General features: G+C 38.4%; 1 protein-coding gene across 4 annotated transcripts in view; it reads left to right on the top strand.

Moving 5' to 3' along the window:
• Window positions 1–18,069, top strand: part of CPQ (carboxypeptidase Q) — a 583,418-nt gene that overhangs the window by 304,119 nt on the left and 261,230 nt on the right. For all 4 annotated transcript variants that reach the window (XR_015555979.1, XM_087447610.1, XM_087447609.1 and 1 more), the window contains exon 5: window positions 14,358–14,469. Coding sequence is in view for 3 of the 4 variants with exons in the window: in XM_087447610.1 (XP_087303736.1) it covers window positions 14,358–14,469 (112 nt within the window). In the remaining variant the exon portion in view is untranslated. The remainder of the gene's footprint in view (window positions 1–14,357; window positions 14,470–18,069) is intronic.

Raw genomic sequence — 18,069 nt, 5'->3', positions numbered from 1 at the left:
AAGAAATGACAGTCCATCATGGATTATCAAAGGAAACTAAAGATGTGGTGTTCACCCCTAAAGGTTGGTATTGACAGTGATCGTAGTTATTACACCCTCCCACAGTGTGTGCCTAGGTTCCAGTGGAAGTTGATACAGCATGGCTCCAATCCAAGAAGGAAAATTTTAAGTCATAAAGAGTTCTTTTTAGTATGGCAAATTTCCTTAAGAATAAATATTACTAGAAATATAATTTTAAAATTTTATTTTGGGTCCAGTTGAAGAAAAAACATAATAATAGAAATGTATAGTAGAAAAACAATACTAGTATCACCGGAAAACATTAAGAGTTCCTTCTCACTGAATAATGGCCAAGATAATCCCACTCTTCCCTTTAGAATCATAGAATCTTAGAGTGGACAGTGCCCTTGGAGATTAATTTGCTCAGTGCGTGCCTCCCGCTTCCAACGCCCACTCCCACCTCAGGTCAAATATTCATTCTTTACTCAACAAATGTTGCCTTGCACCTCTGCTTGAACACTGCCAGTGTTTGGCAGCTTACCCCTCTGAGGAATGCTGTTCCCTTGCTGGACCTCTCAGATTTATTCTTCTGCTGAGCTGAAACCTACCTGCATATACCCTTCACTGGCTGCCTGGGTATACCTTCTGGACAAATTTACTCCTGTTGTATGTGAAGCATCTAGCCCTTTGAAGCCTTCTCTTGTCCAGGATAACATATTCAGTTACTCTTCAAACAATGCTATTTCCAGACACTGTAAAATCCTGACAGCTCTTTCCTGACCACAGTCTGTTTTCCAGAAGGTCTCCTTCGGTATCTGGGTGGAAAAAAGTGTTTGATTAATTAAAGAGAGAGTATTACTTCACATAATCAGAACCCCATATTTCTATCAACAAACCCTAAAATTTTGTTAACTTTTTCCGTAGCTGAGACACACTGTTAGCTCAATATGCTTTGGCTCACCTGAATTTTCTGGTTGTCCCCAGATGAACTGCTATCAACCCACCATCTCAAAGTGCAGTGTGCACCTTCATATTTATCCCTGCTGAATTATCTTGTTGGCTATAAGCTAATATTTCTGCTTCAGGATATTTTAGAATCTTGATTATTTGGTCGAACATAGTAATGATTCATCTTATATTTTTATCATCTTAAAATTTATAAGCATGTCTTCAAGGTATTGATGGAAATGTTGAACAAGACTTACCAGGCCTGAATTAAGGTAAGCAAGTGCTAACATTAAGAATTTAGTGAGAAATATAATTTAGTGAGAATTGTACTTTGATGCTTGTATTTCTTTTAATCTTGCTCTAATTTTATAACCTATTAAAATATACTGTTTGTGCTAATAAATACAAGTCAAATTAATAAACACTTGTTTTTGTTAGCATTTTTGTTTCTTCAGAAATTGCACAATTGAGGGGAAAGAGTTCACTTTCCTTCCTTCTTCCTTCCCTCCTTTTTTTATTCCTTCCATAATGTGACAATAATGTCACAATATCCATTGATGGAGAAAGTGAGCATTCTTTTATCATGATGTTCTTTTGTTTTAAGTAATTGCATTTTGGAGAGAGAAAAGCTGAACTATTCATTATCCTTTGTGGTCTCTGTTAAGTTCTGAAAATTACCTTGTATTCTCATTATGTTCTTTTTTTGATAGTCATTTCTCATGGACTCTCAGTCTCTAGGGCTAATGTTGTCCAGCAGGTCTGCCTTTACCAAACATTATGACATTCAAGCTCCTCCTGCCCCTTACCCTTGAAGTTTACTTTTAAGAGGACAGAAGATAAGTTTTCTATGCTGTGCAAAACATGACCATGCTTCAAGTTAGCTTTGGACTTAGAAGAAATCACTTTTTTTTTCTTTTGTGAGGAAGATCAGCCCTGAGCTAACATCCATGCCAATCCTCCTCCTCTTTTTCCCTTTTTCTCCCCAAAGCCCCAGTAGATAGTTGTATGTCATAGCTGCATATCCTTCTAGTTGTTGTATGTGGGACGCTGCCTCAGCATGGCCGGACAAGCGGTGCATTGGTGTGCGCCTGGGATCCGAACCCTGGGCCACCAGTAGAGGAGCATGCGCATTTAACCGCTAAGCCATGGGGCTGGCCCCCGAAGAAATCACTTTTAAACTATTCTTTTTGAGTTGTTATGCACAAACATTATAAGGTTAATCAGCTTTTTAGCTATTAATGGCCTTGGATTCTTGTGAGACTAAAATTGCCACTTCTCTTCTTCATGCAGACGTGTTATTTGACTATGAATATTAAAGTTAAGCTTCAATTTATTATACTTTAAATGGAAGGGAAGAGTTTTTCGTTTGGGGTAAATATACATAATATACACTTTTCTCTGGCTCTCACAGCATTTATATTAGGTACAATACTAGTTAAGATGTGTGTTCTGGCTTTTTTTCCTAGGACAAGTAAATTCTAATAAAAATTAAGACAGAATAAGGTTTAATGGGCAAAATAGTATTCTTTCACACAAGGATGCAGGAAAATAAAATGTTCAGTATTTGCAACATCCTCTTCCTAAAACAAAATATACCAATGGAAATTTGGCTTATTCCTCAAGACTGAACACAGAGATTATTAACTGACATGACCTGGCTTAGTATGTGAGGTCAAGTATAATGAGAGGATTAAAGACCAGGAAGTACTGTGCGTGGACGGCAAGCCTGCTGCTTGTGCAAACGTGGAGCCTTTCTTTCACAGTAGGCTTGGTTCCTTGACACTCTGTCCTGAAACTAAAAATTAGATCTTGAAAAGTCCTCTATTGGGATGTCTGTAGCATTATTTGACTGTTTTTCATTTAAGCTATAATTTTTGCATCAAAATTACAGTTGTCTTCAAGTGTTGACATCATAGGAAACCATGCAGCTAACCCAAAGTTCACTGCCAAGTCCTGGGACTTGGGATGGTTGACTTCTCACTCCCCATTACCACTGTGGTCCAGGGACATGGCAGGCAGGAGCCAACAGAATAACTTGGATGTTTGAGGTAGAAATACTTTAGGTAACTTTTATTTAACCTACATGAATGGTCAGAATATGGCGAAACAATTTGTCTTAACTTTGTGCTATGAACCTCAGCAACCTGACACAAGCCTGGGTTCACATCGTGACCTGGGTTTACTTTCTGTTTTCTTCCTCTGCCTTTCCCAAAGCTGCTTTGCAATTGTCCCACCTTCTACTTTGTCTTCTACTTCACTTCCTCATTTTGTGCTGGTCATCATTTTGCTTCTCTCCCTCCCTCCCCTTCTCCCTCCCTCCTTCCTTCCTCCCTCTTTTTCTTCCTCCTTCCTTCCTTTGCTCCTTCCTTCCTTCCTTTCTTCTTTCCTTCTCTCCCTCCCTCCCTCCTTCCTTCCTTCTCTAATCGTTCACAATCAAAGTAACTAGAAATCTCCCATCCTCAAACCAAATTTCTTTCTATTAAGGAGAAACTTACAGAAGTAAATTTATATACTAATCCATGTTAATTTGGCTTCCCCTTATGGGAACCGGTGGTAAAGGAGGAATTATTGTATGGTCTCCCAGGGACTATGCTTTTTAAAGTGACTCATTTGAATAGGTAAACTCTGGTCTGTTGTTCAGTTTTTTTTTTCTCATGGCTCATCAAATAGGTCCAGAACTGGAGGCTGCAGAATATTGTATAGACAGAAGCCTTCAGCTGATCTTGCAGATTAACTTCTATAGAGAATATTAAGAAAATCACAGAAGGTTAAATAATTGAGAAAGTTTCCATAATCAATACACAAACAAGCATCAAAAACAGTACTCTAAGCTGCATAGGCTTCTGGGATTTTAGAAACTATTAGGGACAAAGAAGAATCCTTTAGCTTGTAAAGCTAAATGTCAAAACAATAACTTAAAAAATATTTCTTTTGGTAGGAAACACCTAGGCCTCCATTTTCGATAATGAAAAATTGATGATATCTCTCTTAGCTTGTCTAAATTGAACCATGGAAGAGTCTGTAGAGGATCAAATGCTTCTATTCTTTTTTTTTCTTTTAATCCTACACACCATGCCTAATAAAAACATAGTGGTGAGTGAATGGTTGTAAGAAAAGCGAAGTTATAGCTGTGCCCTGTACCATAGTTGAATTTGACCATGGGAAAGATGATCATTATTGAGAAAAAAGTTGCCTAAACTCTGTCTCCCTTTCCTGCCCTGAGGAAGTTCAAACACAATGTTGTAGTTCAACTCTTCTACTCCTGCCATCCTCTCAAGTGAGACAACTTATCCCGTGATTGCTTAGGCCGAAGAAGGAATTCAGGAGCATAGTTCTTTCACTTAAAAGAATCCCATCTCCAGTTGCAACTAGTCATGACTTCTGGATGAAACCCAGTTGCCTCCATTTAATCAGAATGATTTTTTTCCATAGATATTCTCTGCTGTTCCCCTATCTGCAAATCAATGTTTAATCAATTACAGCCATTTCTTCCAAATACATTGCAATCATACTTAATAAATCTATCTAAGAGTTGGTTTTTGTGAGTCACAGATAAATTAGCTCTTCTTGTTTTATCCTCAGATATCAGTCCAGTAATGTGCTCAGAGAATTCAACCAGGAACAGGCATGATCTTCCTTTTATGAAGCCAATCTGAGTGCCCCACACAAGTAAGAGGGGACAGTCTGGGAGTGGAAACAACTCCTTTCAGGAGCAGCTGTAGTGATGCGTGAGCACTTGGACAGATGGGCCATTTTCTTGTGAAAGAAATTTGTATCCCACAAGCTATTAACTCCCGACAGGTTCACTAAACAAAACTCGAAGATAAGAAATCAATTCAATATGATTTCCTTCATTAAGTAGTAGATAGTGACAACAATGGACGGATACATAGGGACAGAGATTGGATTGGTGGTTGCCAGAGGGGAGGGGGGAGGGAGGAGGGTGAAAGGGATAATTCGGTGCATGTGTGTGGTGATGGGTTGTAATTAGTATTTTGGTGGTGAACATGATGTGGTCCATGCAGAAATAGAAGTACAATGATGTACACCTGAAATTTTTACAATGTTATAAACCAATGTTACTGCAATAAACAAAAAATTAAAAAAAAAAAAAAAAAGAAATCAATTCAAGAGGAGCTCAGATGTTTGCGGTATTGTTTCTGAACACATTCTGTGTGTGAGGAGCCTAGCTTTATCCTGTAGACCACCTAGTCTGTTCGTTGGGGAGGACAATATTTGTTCCAACATAGTTTCTTTTGTTTGTGCTGGGCAATAGCCTGATACGTTCAGAAACTGCCCTCAGAAAGCCAAGGCTTTATCTCTGATAGGGATTATGAAAACATGGATTTCTTGAGATGTGCCTGCCCACCGGTGTTTAGATTCTAAGTTGTGGGAAGATCTTGGCAGCCAGAGTATCTAGAAGATGCTCAGGGAAAAGTCTGTTGAGGTTATAGAGACTTTTCAAAGGACAATTTCCCGCTTTAAAGTGGTTAGAATAGAATTCTTAAGAACTGTCATGGAATATTGAAGTAGATGGAACCTTGAAAGATTCTCTTTTAGCTTTCCATCTAAGACCTAACAATGTATCCTATTTTAGAAATCCTCCACGGAATGGAATTTTCTATAACCTTTCCCTAGTTAGCCATTTTTTAACTTCTACAGAAGCCTTCCATTAGAAAATTCTTGATTACTTATATGACCTAATGCTCACTGCTGTAGTCCAAACCTGGTTCCTTTGCTTTATCATCTGCTGTTCATATCCTCCACAGAGGGGCCTGTCATAGCTGAAGCCCGTTATTAGATCACTTCTTGGCTTCTTCTCTGAGGCTAAATAATGGGAGGTTTTCCCTCCTCTTTTTGTAGGTCATATTTTTCAACTATTTAATGATTTTTGTTGTTGAAAATTTGATTGGGGATTTCCTGTGTCTGGAAATGCATTAGGCCTCAAACTTTGTAGCCCTAACACTCCTCCCACTACCTCTTAAAATACGCCAAATAAAATGAGACTAAGAGAATGAAGCAGCTGCAAACAGAAAAAAAAATCACAAAAACAAAAAATAAAACCACCAATTCGTGGTATTTCTGGTTTTTGATTAAGCAAGACATTTGTAAAATGAAGCATGCTTCAAAGTTAAGTGGGCATCTCATTTATTGAGGATTGATCATCAAGAATTTGGTCAGGTTTAGATAAATACCTATACAACTCACAATTTAAAATACAGAATGTTAAAAGCTAGGCACGCCATGAAGATAAGTATGACCCAACAGTGGCCCTTTCTTAGTATATCTGCTACATATATAATGCCTAGTTACCATGGGTACTTGGAGACCATTGAGCCATTATTGCAATAGTTTTCAATGTTCTGCCAGATACAATTATTTCAGATTTTTACAATTATAGTTGATCTCTAATTGGTTTTTAGGTGGCATAATGTGTTTTTCAGGTTTTCCTATCAAGATTATGATTGTAATTAAATGTAGATATTTTCAGTTTTTTTCTTTGCTTTGCAATAGTTGAAATAAGATGAGATATATCTGATCTTTAATGTCTGTTTGAATTCACTTATAAAACTGTCTGAGCTCCATGTCTTTCAAAGATATATCTTTGATAACTTTTGCTATTGTTTAATATAGCACGCATGCAAAAGACTTTATTTAACATGTATATGCAATCCAAAGAACAATAAGGAAAGGATTACACATGTTCTCATTACTCAATTTCAGAGACAGAACATGACCAGTGCCTTAGAAGCTCTCTGTGTGCCACTGTCTGACCAGCTCTTCCTCTCTGCCTCAACCCCCATCTGATATAAACACTATCCTAATTGTGGTTTACCATGACTTTGCTTTTCATCGTGATTTTACCATCTTTGTATGCATTGCTAAAGATTTTATTATTTAGTTCAACAGAATTTTGCAATTTAGATTATGGAATCAGACTCTTCTATTTCTTATGTGATTTTCTTTTTTGTTTTTGCTTTTTGTTCCGTATTTTTGTTTTGACATTCATTTATACTGACATACGTAGCTGTAGGTCATTTCACTACTTTATAATATTCCATTGTATGACTATACTACAATTTATTTTTCCATTCTACTGTTGATGGACATTTGGGTTGGTCCTAGTTTGAGGCCTTGTGATTGCTTCTATATGACCACTTTGCTACATGTCCCCAAGAACTCAAGTGCCAGAATTCCTCTAATATATGTACCTAAAGTGGAATTATTGGATTGTGAGATGTACATATGTTTAACTTAAAAGGATATCCCCAATTGTTTTCCTAAATGATTTGAACAATTTCCTGCTCCTCCCAGCAGTAGATGAGAATTCCTGTTGCTCAGTATACTTGCCAGGATTTCACGTTGTCAAATTTAAAACTTTTTACCAATTAGATAAGTGCAAAGTGGTATCTTCTTGGGGATTTAATTTATATTCCCTTGATCAATAATGAGTTTGGTCATCTTTTCAAATCCTTGATATCCACTCATAATTTCTTCTCTGTAAAATGCCTATTTGTGTCTTTTTTCCATTTGCCTTTTGAGTTGCCTGTCTTTTTCTTGTTGATTGTTGATTCTTGTAGAAATTCTTTATATATTTTGAATATAAACCATTTTTGTTATATATATTATAAATATCTTCTCACAACTTGTAGCAACTCCTCTCGTTCTATGATTTCTCTTGATGAACATAAAGGCTTCATTTTCTTATAGTTGAATTAGTGCATCAATTCCCTCATGCTTTGCATTTTTTATATCTTGTTTAAGAAATCTACCCCTCCCTCCAAAGGCAAAGATGTTTCTCTTTTTCTTACAAAAGTTTTAATTTTTGAATTCATTTAAGTATTTATTCCATCTGTAAATAATTATATGTATTTTTTATTTTTAGCATTTCCATTTGACTTCTTTAATATAGTTTCCATCTCTCTGATGAAATTCCCCATCTTTTCCAGTAGATCTTTTAATGTATTAATCATAGTTTTTTAAAAGTCCTTGTCTGATAGTTTAAACATCTGGACTATATTTGGGTCTGGTTCTATTGAATACTGTATTTCCTGACAATGGATCTTTTTATTTCTTGTTCGTTTTATATCTCATAAGTTTTGATTGGACACTGGATATCATATGTAAGCGAACAGTAGAGCCTGAGGGGAATAGTATTTGTGTCCAAAAATGAGAAGGCCCCTTCTTTTGTCAAGCCGTTGGTGTGAGGGTGGTTGAGGCCATCTATTCATAGCTGACCTAAGTTTGGATTTTGTTGTTTCTAGTCATACCTTTGGTGCTCACATACTTCAGATGTCTTCAGCAGTAGGCTGCTGCTACTCTGTTTTTAGTATAGGTTGGGTTGCTGGAGGAGTTTTCTCAGTGTCTTGCCTCACCGTCAGTGTTCAGCGGGCTGTGTATGTCTGCACCACAGAAGGTGTCTCCCTCTGTGCTCTTGTCCTTCCTTTCGCTGTCACTGCTCTGGTTGTTCCTCACTAGAGGCTCCTGGTGGGGACGGGGTGATTTCTTGGTTCTCCATCCCTCAGTCTTAGCCAGGCTCTGTGTACCTGAGCTCAAGGGTGAGGCTTTCTCGACATTTTTGCTCCTCCTCCCGTGGAAGCCCGACTCTGCCATGTGTCGGGGGAGCGAGTGTCCTGCCTCTCCCCCAGTGGCAGCAGAGCTCTGCTTTATATCACACAGGATTCTGGGCATGAGTGGGTTTCCAGCCCTCCCCCAGAGACATATGTGTTTTTCCTCGTGTCAGTGCAGGGTGGGAGTGCAATTTTCTACTCCTTTCCCTGTAGCCACTGACCTTTGCCCAGGACTGCCCTGGACGGTGTTCCACCTCTCCCCCAGGGGCAGCTGACTTCAGCTTCATATGAAGAAGGTTGCCGGAAGCAGGAAATTGCTTGCCTGCCTCCCAGCAGCATCCAGTCATCATCTGCACTCCTGTACCGCTGAGGCGGGCTCTCTCCAGGCTTCTGCCCTGCTCCCAATATTTCTTGTGAGCACCTGATGAAGGCCTGTGTAAAAGATCTGGAAAATGGGTTTCTAATGCCCTTCTGTGAGGGGTTCCCAGGGATCCTAAACTCTCATGTTAACCCACATTTGCCCTTTAAAAATGTGTTAACATTTTAGTTGTTTTCTTCCTTCCTGCTTTTGTGACTGTCAGCTCTTCCGTTTGTCACTGCCAAAGGACAGTTCATATGTCCCATCTCTCCTTGAAGGGGCTTATTATCCTCTGGAATTCAGTTCCTTTGGATGAACTGCAATCTCAGGTCTCTGATAGGCCTAAAAAATGTTATTATTTCACAAATTTTCCATTGTTCTCTCATTGTTAGGGTGGGGGCAGCATTTTCCTGTGGCTCTCTACGTCTTAAGAGTTAGCAAACCGATTTTTCCTCTCCCTGCCACCACCACTCTCTGTTCTCTTTCTCTGCCTTGTTTTTCTTTATATAGCACTTAAAACTATCATTATATTATGTTATTTATTGTCCATCTTCCTCATCAGAATGTAAATTCCAGTAAGGCAGAATATTTGCTGGTTTGGTCATTGCTGTGTCTCTAGCACACAGTGGGAACTCTAAAATTGTCGAATAAGTGCATGTGTGCATGCCAGAGATCATTACATTTTATTCAGTGTCTTGTATTAGCTCGTTTCATAAGACTGCACTTCCTCTGAGGCTCTTCTCTCCCCCTTGTTCTGCCGTATTTTTCATATGTCCCATTTTGATTATGTTCTTGTTCGTTTTAATCAGGCAAATCTGTTTGCACTCCGTTATCTCTGTGTGCAGTGATAACAAAGAAGCAAGGGGCTTGTCCTTGGGGCTGCTCTCTGTCTTCCCTTTAGTCTGTCTCCTCTCTCAGACCCACAGCTGGCCTACAGGTGCTTGTGTACCACTGCCAGTCTAATCTTTCATCCTAGGAGGTTTTCACCCAGTGCGTTTCTACCCTACTGTGTGTAGGAGCTTCTTCCCTTCCTTCCAAGGCCTGAGTCTTTGGTAGTTAGGGCTAATGTGTGCCTGACAAATAACAAACTCGACATTTCTTTTTTTTTTGGGGGGGGAGGAGGACTAGCACTGAGCTAACATCTGATGCCAGTCCTCCCCTTTTTTCTTGAGGAGGATTGGCCCTCAGCTAACATCCGTGCCCATCTTCCTCTGCTTTATATGGGACGCTGCCACAGCATAGCTTGACAAGCGGTGCATTGGTGTGCGCCTGGGACCCAAACCTGCGAACCCCGAGCTGCTGCAGCGGAGTGCTCACACTCAACTGCTTGCACCACCGGGCCGGCCCCCAAACTCGACATTTCTGAGCATTGCAGTTCCCATTCTGCCTTCCTAGTTGTTTTGTTGTGGCTGCTGTAGGATTCCAAAAAGGAAATCCAACTCCAGTCTCGGGAAGGCGCGGACCCACAGACACAGGAGACCGAGCTTGATGCAAATGCACGAGGTTTTATTAAGCGGAGCTCCGGGTCGACACGTATCTCTCGCAGGAGACAGAGGGGTCGACCCCGAACCTTAAGGGGCAAGCTCTTTTATAGGATTCGGAAGCATAAAGCGGGAAAAGGTTGGCGCGGTCTTACATGATTGGCTAATTTAAAACATTTAAACAGTTACATTTTATGGCGCGAATTGCTATGGCGCGAAGCAATTATCAGGTTACACACACGCGTCCCCATCTGGACCCCCTCCACCCCGACCCTCCCAAACTTATCCCTCTGGAGCACTCTCTTGTTCTCAATTTTCCCCGAACAGTTTAGGGCGAGTCTTCTATGAATAGAGTCAGTCAGGATCGATAAACGTTCCCCCTTATACCAGGAATCCTTAGGGTGTGGAGGTGCCTGTCTCTAAGGTATTAACTTTTAAATTTTTAATATAATTTACTTCCTTCACTGCTATTGCTGTTGCTGTTGTTTTAATAATTTTTATTTACCGCATTTGGAAAAGGAAGTTGGAGGGTGGGGAATTGGTCAGTGCTCTGCCTGCCTCAGGGAGCAGCACACGAGGAGGGTGGATGAGTGGGTGCCCCACTTCTCTGTTGGTTCTAGGCCACGTTATTGCTCCAGGAGCTCCACATCTGGCAACAGAGGCAGTGAAGGGACTGTGCATTTTCCTGTCTTTTGTCAGGTGATTCTTTTTCGTGAAACTGGAGTTTACTATGTCTCTGTGTAGTCTGTTTTTGTTTTGTTTGCTTAAATCAGATCCAAATGTGTTATAATTAATTTTCATTTCTGCCTGACCCTGACTCAAGGCATAATGAGTTTGTCATGTTTTGCTGGGTTATCCTTTGTGAGGCTGCATTAAGGCATGGCAGCCAGATACCATGTTGAATGAGACCTCATGCACTGCTGTTTTCTAAGTAAATGTAGAAACTCTTATGATTAGGAAAATTCAGGTTCACTAAAAATGCTACTGAATTAGAAGTAGCTTTTTGTCATCACCTAGTTTTAAAGTCAATTAATATTGAAATTACAGCTACTATTTCATGGTGGCCCCCAATATATTTAATGATTTTTTAAAAAAAAATATTAAAACAAGGTCTGATAATACAAATGGTTTATAATCATTCGTCCATAGCATCGTGCCAAAAACCTTATCCTATGGGAAATCATTTAGTTTACTATCATGCAAAACCATTTTTCCCATCTTTTTTTTCTGGTGAGGAAGATCAGCCCTGAGCTAACATCTGTTGCCAGTCTTCCTCTTTGTTGCTGAGGAAGATTAGCCCTGAGCTAACATCTGTGCCCATCTTCTTCCATTTTGTACGTGGGACGCTGCCACAGCATGGCTTGATGAGTGGTGCATAGGTCCGTGCCCGGGATCTGAACCTGCAAACCCCGGGCCGCCAAAGTGGAGCATGGGAACTTAACCACTAGGCCACTGGGCTGGCCCCATTTTTCCTGTCTTTTAACTATTAGTTTAAGTAATAATTCTGTATTGGAGGAGGGTGGTATTTCAGAAAACATAAAGAAGTATGATGGAAAAACAACCTCAATTATTCTGAAGGAAGTCTGAAGGATAAAATAATAGCTACCTTGTTTTAGTTACTCTTATATGTTATCTGAGAAAAAGTTCATTAAAACACATTTTGACACTTTTTATCCACTGGAACTTGAACTTCATTGGGAAAATGGTTCTGAGGGTGGTGAGAATGTTGACTAATGGGCGTGTTCATCACACATGGGATTACACCACTTTTTGAATCAGAATTTCCTGCTATTGCAACATATTTTTTTCTTTATTCTTTTTTTTTTTTCCTTAGAAACAATCCATTTGGGTTCGTTATGTCGCCATTTGTTAGTCTGGGGCATTGTATTTGTTTGTGACTACAAGGGAGTCATAGTAGGCTGAGTCTGTCTGTGTATACAGAATCAATGGGAGATCCTGCAGCTGCTCAGGGAAGCAGGCAGTGCAAGGGGTCACCTTGATATTTCAAACCCAAAATCCTGCTTTCCCAAAGACATGTAGTACTTTCATTTTAATCATCAAGAAGATTTATTCAACTTTGGTTTGCTTACTACATGCTGTACATAGACGTCAATCTGTTGTATTCTTTTTTAAACTTTTTATCGAAGTGTAATATTCTCAGAGAAAGTGCACAAACTCTAAGTGTATAACAAGATGAACTTCTACAAACTGAGCACACCTGTGTAACCAGTACCCAAATCAGGAAACAGAACATGACCAGCACCTCAGAAGCTCTCTTTGTGGCCCCTTCTGGTCACTAACCCTCCTCACCATGGGAAACCACTCTCCTGTTTTGCTCGTTTTTATATTTTATATAAATGGAATTATACCCAATGTATTATTTTGTGTCTGGCTTCTTTCATTCTTCATTATATTTATGAGATTTACATTTATCATGTACTGTGTTTGTTGATTCTTAACTGCTGTGCAGTGTTCCATTGATCAATATAACATAATTTATTTGTTCTTCTGTTGACAGGCATGTGAATGGTTTCCTTTTTTGGGGTGGGATGGGGGCTATTATGAATACTCAATGAACATTCTGGTACATCTCTTTTGGTGAAAGAGATACATATACAAACACATTCCTGTTGTATATACAGCTAGGAGTGGGATTGCTGGGTCATAGGGTGTGCATTTGTTCAGATTTAGTAGATAAGCAAGTTTTCCAGAGTGGTTGTAAATACTATACTCACACCAGCAATGTATGAGAGTTCCAGTTACTACACCTCCTCACCAATATTTGGCATTTTCTGCCTTTTTCATTTTAGCCATTCCAGTGGGTATGTGTTGAATGTGGTTAATTTATATTTCCTTGATGATAATGAACCTGAGCATCTTTTAATAAGATTATTAGTAATTTGTGTATCTATTTTTGTGAATTGTCTGTTCAGTTGACTGTTTTGCTCATTTTTCTGTCAATTGACTCTCTTTTTTGTTACTCTTTCGTAGGAATTCTTTACATAATCTGGATATGGGTCTTTTGTTGCATATATGTATTATAAATATTTTCTCTTCCTCTATGGGTTGATTTTTTACTCTTGTAATGGGGTCTTTTGATATACAAATATTCAAAAAGTCCAGTTTATTTTTTTTCTTTTATGGTTTGCCCTTTTTGTGTCCAGTTTAAGAAATCTTTGCCTACTCCAAGTTGACAGAGCTGTTCTATGCTTTCCTCTAACATCTTTATTTAGATTTAAAATTCATCCAATTTGATATTCATACATTGTATGATATAGAGATCAAGATACAGTTTTTCCAAGATACATTTTTCCATATCCTATTAATCTAGTATCATTTTACTTGGTTTTTAGCTTGTTTAAAATGTGTCCATAAAATTTGGTTCTATTGAAATATTTTTTATATTTTCCTGGAAAGAATTACTAATGATTCTTGAAAAAAAATTAAGCCTATGGTGATTTAAAATTTATAATACAATCTACAGATTTATTTAACACTAATGTAAATTGAAATCTTTCAATATCAGAAAGATTTATAGTGCACAAATCATAATCATTTTTTTAAAAAATAAATAACTGTTCTCATTTTTTCATTTGAATTCAATTCAACACATGTTTATTATGTGTCTGCTAGAATTTGGGACAGTTGAGAATGTGGTTGAAGTTTTGAGCTCCATTTTTATGTCATTTAGGTTTTAAGCCATATAATAAAGTTATCAAACATCTGTCAGTAATAAACCATCTTTCTTTAGTATTCAAAATTATATTAATATAGAGAAGTATGAGGTGAGAACTTTTACTACTGTTAGGATGACTTTACACCTCTTGTTTAATGCCTCTATTCTAAGTTTCTACTAGGAATTACACAGATCTTTTAAAACATAGAAATAGAAAAGAAAATGTAAAAGTATCATTTCTGTATTTGGAATGCCTGTGAATGCTTCCTCTTTGATGTAATTTCTGCTTTTGTTTTGTTTTGTTTTTTTGTTATTTTTTCTAGGTTGTACTGGTCAGTGGACATCTGGACAGCTGGGATGTTGGGCAGGGTGCCATGGATGATGGTGGTGGAGCCTTTATTTCATGGGAAGCACTCTCGCTTGTTAAAGATCTTGGTAAATATTTAGAAAGTTGTTAATCAATGTGTGAGGGTCTCAGTAGTGACATGTTTAACTCGACACACAAAATACTCAACAGATTAGTTAATGTGATATGTTCAAAGATCCCCCTGAGGTCTGTATGTTTTTTTGTCAGTTGATTCCCAGAAAAGAACTAATTTGTCTCCTTAAAGAAAAAAATTTTTATTCAAGTGTAGACCAGACATCCAAAGTATCAAATATGATCAGCCACTGGGGAAAATGAACAAGCAAATAAAACTAGCAAATGCAACCACATCAGCTAGAGACTGTGGAAGGAAACCATGACCAAGTGCAAAGAAAAACTGGCAGCCCCGCCTGCTCCCTTTTCTTGTTCATCTTAAAGACATCATCAGGCTGTTAGGATGGCTTTTCTGCAGTAGTCTTTGCATGAGAGAAGTCAAAGAGAGCAACATAGGACTGAAGGAATGATTCCTTTAGTCACAATAAAGAATCCAGGCTGAAAAATTGGACCTTCCAGGTAAACCTAGCTGTGGGAAAGATGGACAGGCATAAAAAGGAAGGGCTAATAGTGAAAGCAGTTTATTTTGATGACCCTATTTGCAGACAGAAGACATGTATTTCTTCTTTGTGTGCTGGTCAAAAAGGTGGATTTTGAGTGAGGTTAGAAATAATGAAACAGTCTGAATTCCATGTCTGAATCAAATCAGTGGTGGTTTTAAAATGCCTCATCAGCAGAATGTTTTATATCCTAACTGCGGAGTAACCTCAGTTTCAGACATAGTAAAGATCAGAACAGTCCCTTTGGTAAAGGCTTTCCCTTGCTGACTTATGTACATATGTGTTTAAATTCATGTTTTTCCTCCAGCCTTTAATGAGCCCTCTAATCTTGTAAATCGGCCCGTTAAATAATTGTTCATTTTAACAGTAGTTTGCTGGAATTGTCTTGCTTGGGGCAAATCTTTGGTGTACCATTTTGAGTTATGCCTTACTTGTGTTTTAAAAATGGAAAAATGGAAAGGTGGTTGTGCATTTTTTTACTTCTAAATAGGACAGTGTTAAGCAGCCTTGGCACTGTATTTGGGGCCAGATAATTCTTTGTTGTGGGGTCTGTCCCATGCATTGTAGGATGTTTAGCAGCATCCCTGGCCTCTACCTACTAGATGCCTGTGGCACCATCCTCCCTCAAGTTGTGACAACCAAAAATGTCTCTAGACATTGCCAAATGTCCCCTGGCAGTTGGGGGGAGGGGGGCACATAAAATTTCCCCACTGAAATAAACAAATAAAAAATCTCTAGGAAACCTGAATACAGAGTCATTTATTTTTGAAAGAAAACAAACTAATTAGAAAACTTACATTGTAGATACTTAGGCTTTTAACATCATTATCATACTGAGTACCTACTATGTAAAAGCACTTTGTAAAATCTGGGCATACAGGGAGGTTTAAAGCATGTCCTCTGTTCTTAAGACCCTTACAATAGGGTTGGAGACATACACATGCACCTACACACATAGTTATCAAACTAGACATAAATTCAGGGCCTACCTTTAGAATTGGGTAAGGTTTAAGAGATTGTCCAGCAAATAAAACCAAAAAACACACAGTCTTTCAGAGAAGATCTGGGAGACTCTGTATGTGAATTCTCCCCTCCTCCCCTTCCCTTAAAAATATTCCCTTGGCTATCTGTTCTCTCTGTCCTTAACTTTATTCCAGGATGAAGTGGGTTCTAGAGATGAAGCAGGCAGATAGCAAACACTTTCCTCTTTATTGGGCACATATATTTATTTTGGAAGTTAATTTTATTTTAGTGTGTTCAACCAGCTTGACTGGAAGCAGAGTGGTAGAGTGAGAAAAGAACTAGACCCATCTGAATTGGATTTTAGGTCACTCTGTGTCGCAAACTCCTTTTTTGGCCTTGGGCAGGTCATTTGAACTCTCTGGGCTTCGTTTTCTTTGTCTGTATTCAACTATAAGCTTCCAGAGTATTTTATCTGCTCTAGATTGGAGTAAAAATTGCATCTTCTCTAGGCTTTAAATCTTGCTTCTTTAGTACTCAGCATGGGACCCTAAATCACTGTTAATTGAGTTGAATTCAATTGCATAGATAAATGTCAAACAGCAAGCAAAGGTGAATTGAGTATTTTTTTTCCAGGTCCAAAAGTACACTGACTTCAGTTGCTTTGATAGCTAAATCAGTCTCCTTCAATTCAGGATTTAACTCTCCTATATATTTCTGAAAACCTATGTAAACATGTGACTAAAACTCTAAAATGAAGAGTAATATTTCTTTTGAGTAGGTGTTAAGAGGCAGCATGGCATACTATTAAAAAAGCACCAGACTCTGGAGCCAGACTGCCTGGGTTCAAATCCAGCTCTGCAATATACTGGCTACATGGCCTTAAGCAAGTTACTTTTTCTTTCTGTGCCTCGGTTTTCTCATCTGTGAAATGGGGATAATAATAGTTCCTATCTCATAGGGTTGCTTTGAAAATTAAATAATCTATTCACATAATGTACTTAGAACACTGCCTGATAAGTACTCAATGTTAACTTTTATTATTTAATAAGCATGACTCTGACAGTACCCCATTTTTTTATGTAAGGGAGGATGATAATTTTTTTATCCCCACCCCCATTAGGGATTACTTTGCCTCCTAACTTAATATGTTAGTTATACTGATGTAACTCTAGGGCCAGCTGCTATGGTATCCTTCCATATCCTTTCCTTTTACTATTTAAGTCGCCATCCCTTACATGATGGAGATCCACTAACCCCTTCACTTTTTTCCACTTTCATACTAAATTTTCAGGAGTCTAAATTTCTCCTGTCATTTCCTGCTTCCATTTCTTGCTTAGGTTGAATGCCCAGTCTCCACTCTGCACCTCCCTTCCTATGATTGCACCCATTGAGTCTTACTCTTTAATTTTAAAATTAAAATTAGATTGCAGATTTCTATTTGTAGATTGCCTATGTGTTTTAATATGAAGAACTGGGTCCAACATGTGACATATGAGTTATAGATGAAAATTACTGATATACTTGAACAAGAAATAGGACTTTGGGCTAGAGGCCAAGAAATGGGTTCATAATTATATTACTTAATTACATTGAGCCCAAACTGTTTAATTGGTGAAATATGAAAGCTCTGTGGCAATTTCCTTTTCCAAGAAAAGTGAGACTCCTTTTGGCTGCTGTTCCTTGAACGATATGTCATGCAGCATGCATGCATGTCAAAGTCCCTCAGCGGGGCTTGTTAATTTGAAGCGTTGGTCCAGTGGGGCTTTCTGGTATTTAGGAATATTGTTCTAAGATTCACCCTTCTTGTCTTTTCTCCTTTGTTCTCTTCTTTCACCACTCTTAAAGATTCACTCTTTTTGCCCAAACCATCTGCTAAAACTATATTCAATTAATCTAACAGAAGAGATATTTGTGCTTTGCAAATATAATCAGTCATTCTTGAGTAACTGTCAACAGAAGGCTATTTGCTGTGAAATGCTATTGAATACTTTTTTGTGTTTGTGGTTTACTGAACTTGAAACTGTTTATTTGAAACGTCATTTCCTGGAATGTTCTAGTGTCAGTGGACACAGCCTATGGCCAAGGATGTTATGC

This window comes from Ceratotherium simum, chromosome 23, assembly GCF_057802395.1.
Source record: "Ceratotherium simum simum isolate JZ-2026a chromosome 23, ASM5780239v1, whole genome shotgun sequence".
NCBI classification, from domain to species: Eukaryota; Metazoa; Chordata; class Mammalia; order Perissodactyla; family Rhinocerotidae; genus Ceratotherium; species Ceratotherium simum.
The sequence above is the reverse complement of the archived record's forward strand: the minus strand, read 5'-3'. Positions and strand labels throughout refer to the sequence as shown.